The sequence below is a fragment of the Limulus polyphemus genome, unplaced genomic scaffold, assembly GCF_000517525.1.
Source record: "Limulus polyphemus unplaced genomic scaffold, Limulus_polyphemus-2.1.2 Scaffold4146, whole genome shotgun sequence".
Classification (NCBI taxonomy): Eukaryota; Metazoa; Arthropoda; class Merostomata; order Xiphosura; family Limulidae; genus Limulus; species Limulus polyphemus.
Genome location: NW_013669756.1, coordinates 90,451 through 92,309, shown reverse-complemented (window position 1 = coordinate 92,309; position 1,859 = coordinate 90,451). Strand labels below are relative to the sequence as shown.

At 37.0% G+C, this 1,859-nt stretch overlaps 1 protein-coding gene across 1 annotated transcript in view; it reads left to right on the top strand.

The window, feature by feature from the left end:
* LOC111088629 (melanotransferrin-like) overlaps positions 1–1,859 on the top strand; it is a 15,268-nt gene that overhangs the window by 9,536 nt on the left and 3,873 nt on the right. The window contains exon 3 of the mRNA XM_022399288.1: positions 378–493. Within this exon, the coding sequence (XP_022254996.1) occupies positions 378–493 (116 nt within the window). The remainder of the gene's footprint in view (positions 1–377; positions 494–1,859) is intronic.

Here is a 1,859-nt window from a genome sequence, read left to right as displayed (position 1 = left end):
TCGCGAAATTAAAAAAAAAAGAAAAACAATATTAAGGACGGCTGCGCGTGGAAAGCTTTTGCGTAGCTTTTCGCGAAATTCTGAAACACGCAAAAACAAACAAACCTTTACAAATGATCCAAGATTAAGAGTTTATTCAATTTACTCTTAGTCTTCAAGAGTGACTTGTCTAATCTCTCTGATTCGAAGAAATAAGTTGGTCAAAATAAATCATCCGTTGTCTTGTTTAACTATTAGAGGACAACCAGCGATATATAATATTTAACTGTTACGATCTTTGTCTATCTAACCAAAGTTTTTATTGTTGAGCATCATTTAGTAAAGGTAACATCCAAGTGGTATTTATTCACTTTTATAGTAATCGATTTTTTTTGCAGGTATCATGAATTTCAACCTATAGTTAGAGAGACCTCTAACGACACCCCTATAAATTACTGGGCCGTGGCCGTTGTTAGAGCTGATTCAAATATTCGTACGTTACAAGATCTGCAAGGTACAAATACTGGTGCGAATTAGTTAAGTTATGTTAAGAGTAATATACTTCATGCACACACACACACACACATATATATACGGACGATTGAGTACGTTATATAAAACGATTTCGAATATGCAAATATTTGTTTGTTTGTTTGTAATTATGTACAAAGCTACACAATGGGCTATCTGTGCTCTGCCCACCACGGGTATCGAAACCCAGTTGCTAGCGTTGTCAGTCCGCAGACATGCCGCTGCGCCACTGGGGGGCAATATGCAAATGAACAAGTCATGTAACAACCACAGCCGATATAAAAGCGCGGTAGAACAGTACCGAACTCCAGTCCGAATAGACTCCAATAACCCTCAGGAATTTATAATCTTTTAGTCTCGCGTGGGGTGAAGGAAGATTGTTTAATCATCGAACACCCTTGATGATTAATTATTTATTTCGAATTAATTAATTTTACATCAAAATGATTGCCAGGCACAACACAACACAAAATCCCAGTCGTGGTGAGCAAAGTGCAGCGTCTTGTAACAGGTGAGAGTTCGCGAACATAAAGCTCAGTGGTAGAAAACCATCCATATGTCCCAGGCAACAGTACGCAACATAATAAAAAAGGATCTCCATCTGGAAACGAGGTTAACAGGGTATGTGTTCAAAAAGATAAGGCTTCCAATCATATCTCTCGTTCAACCATCACATATCCCAGGTTCCCGGAAAATGAAATGGGCATTCATGCTATTCCCGAAGAAGCCATACTTGGTTAAGACATCGGACTCAGCGCCTATGGATTTCTGTACGATGGTTTCTTGCCTTATTTTTGGTCTTATTGAGTAGAGAAACAAATGCAAGTAAGTGGCAATCATCTTTTAAGATAAAACTCTCTATCATCGTTGATTTTTAGCAGGGTCAGATGTATTGGTGCAACGTGTACTGAACTTTCGACTATATATTGACTTTTTAACGACGTGGTGAGGCTCCAAAATCGCATTAATTATAACATAACGTACTCAATCTCTGTATACAGATAAATAGATTTTGAGACTAGCTCTTGTATTTTTGTATTTCTTACATTAACGAATATGACAGAAGTGTAAGTCTTTCTTCTTGTAAAACAATATACTGTTAAAATCAAATATGAATATGTCACTTATATGTAAATTAAAAAAGAGTAACATGGACCTGGTTGAGTTGGTAAAATAAAAAATGGCGACAGTGTGTGTGTGTGGGCGGCGAAGAGATGGGTTTGAACTCACTTATATGGTCTGGAGAGCTAACTTCCTTATATAAAGCTAACTTCCTTATATCAAGCGAACTTCCTTATATGAAGCTAACTTCCTTATATGAAGCTAACTTCCATATATGAAGCTAACTT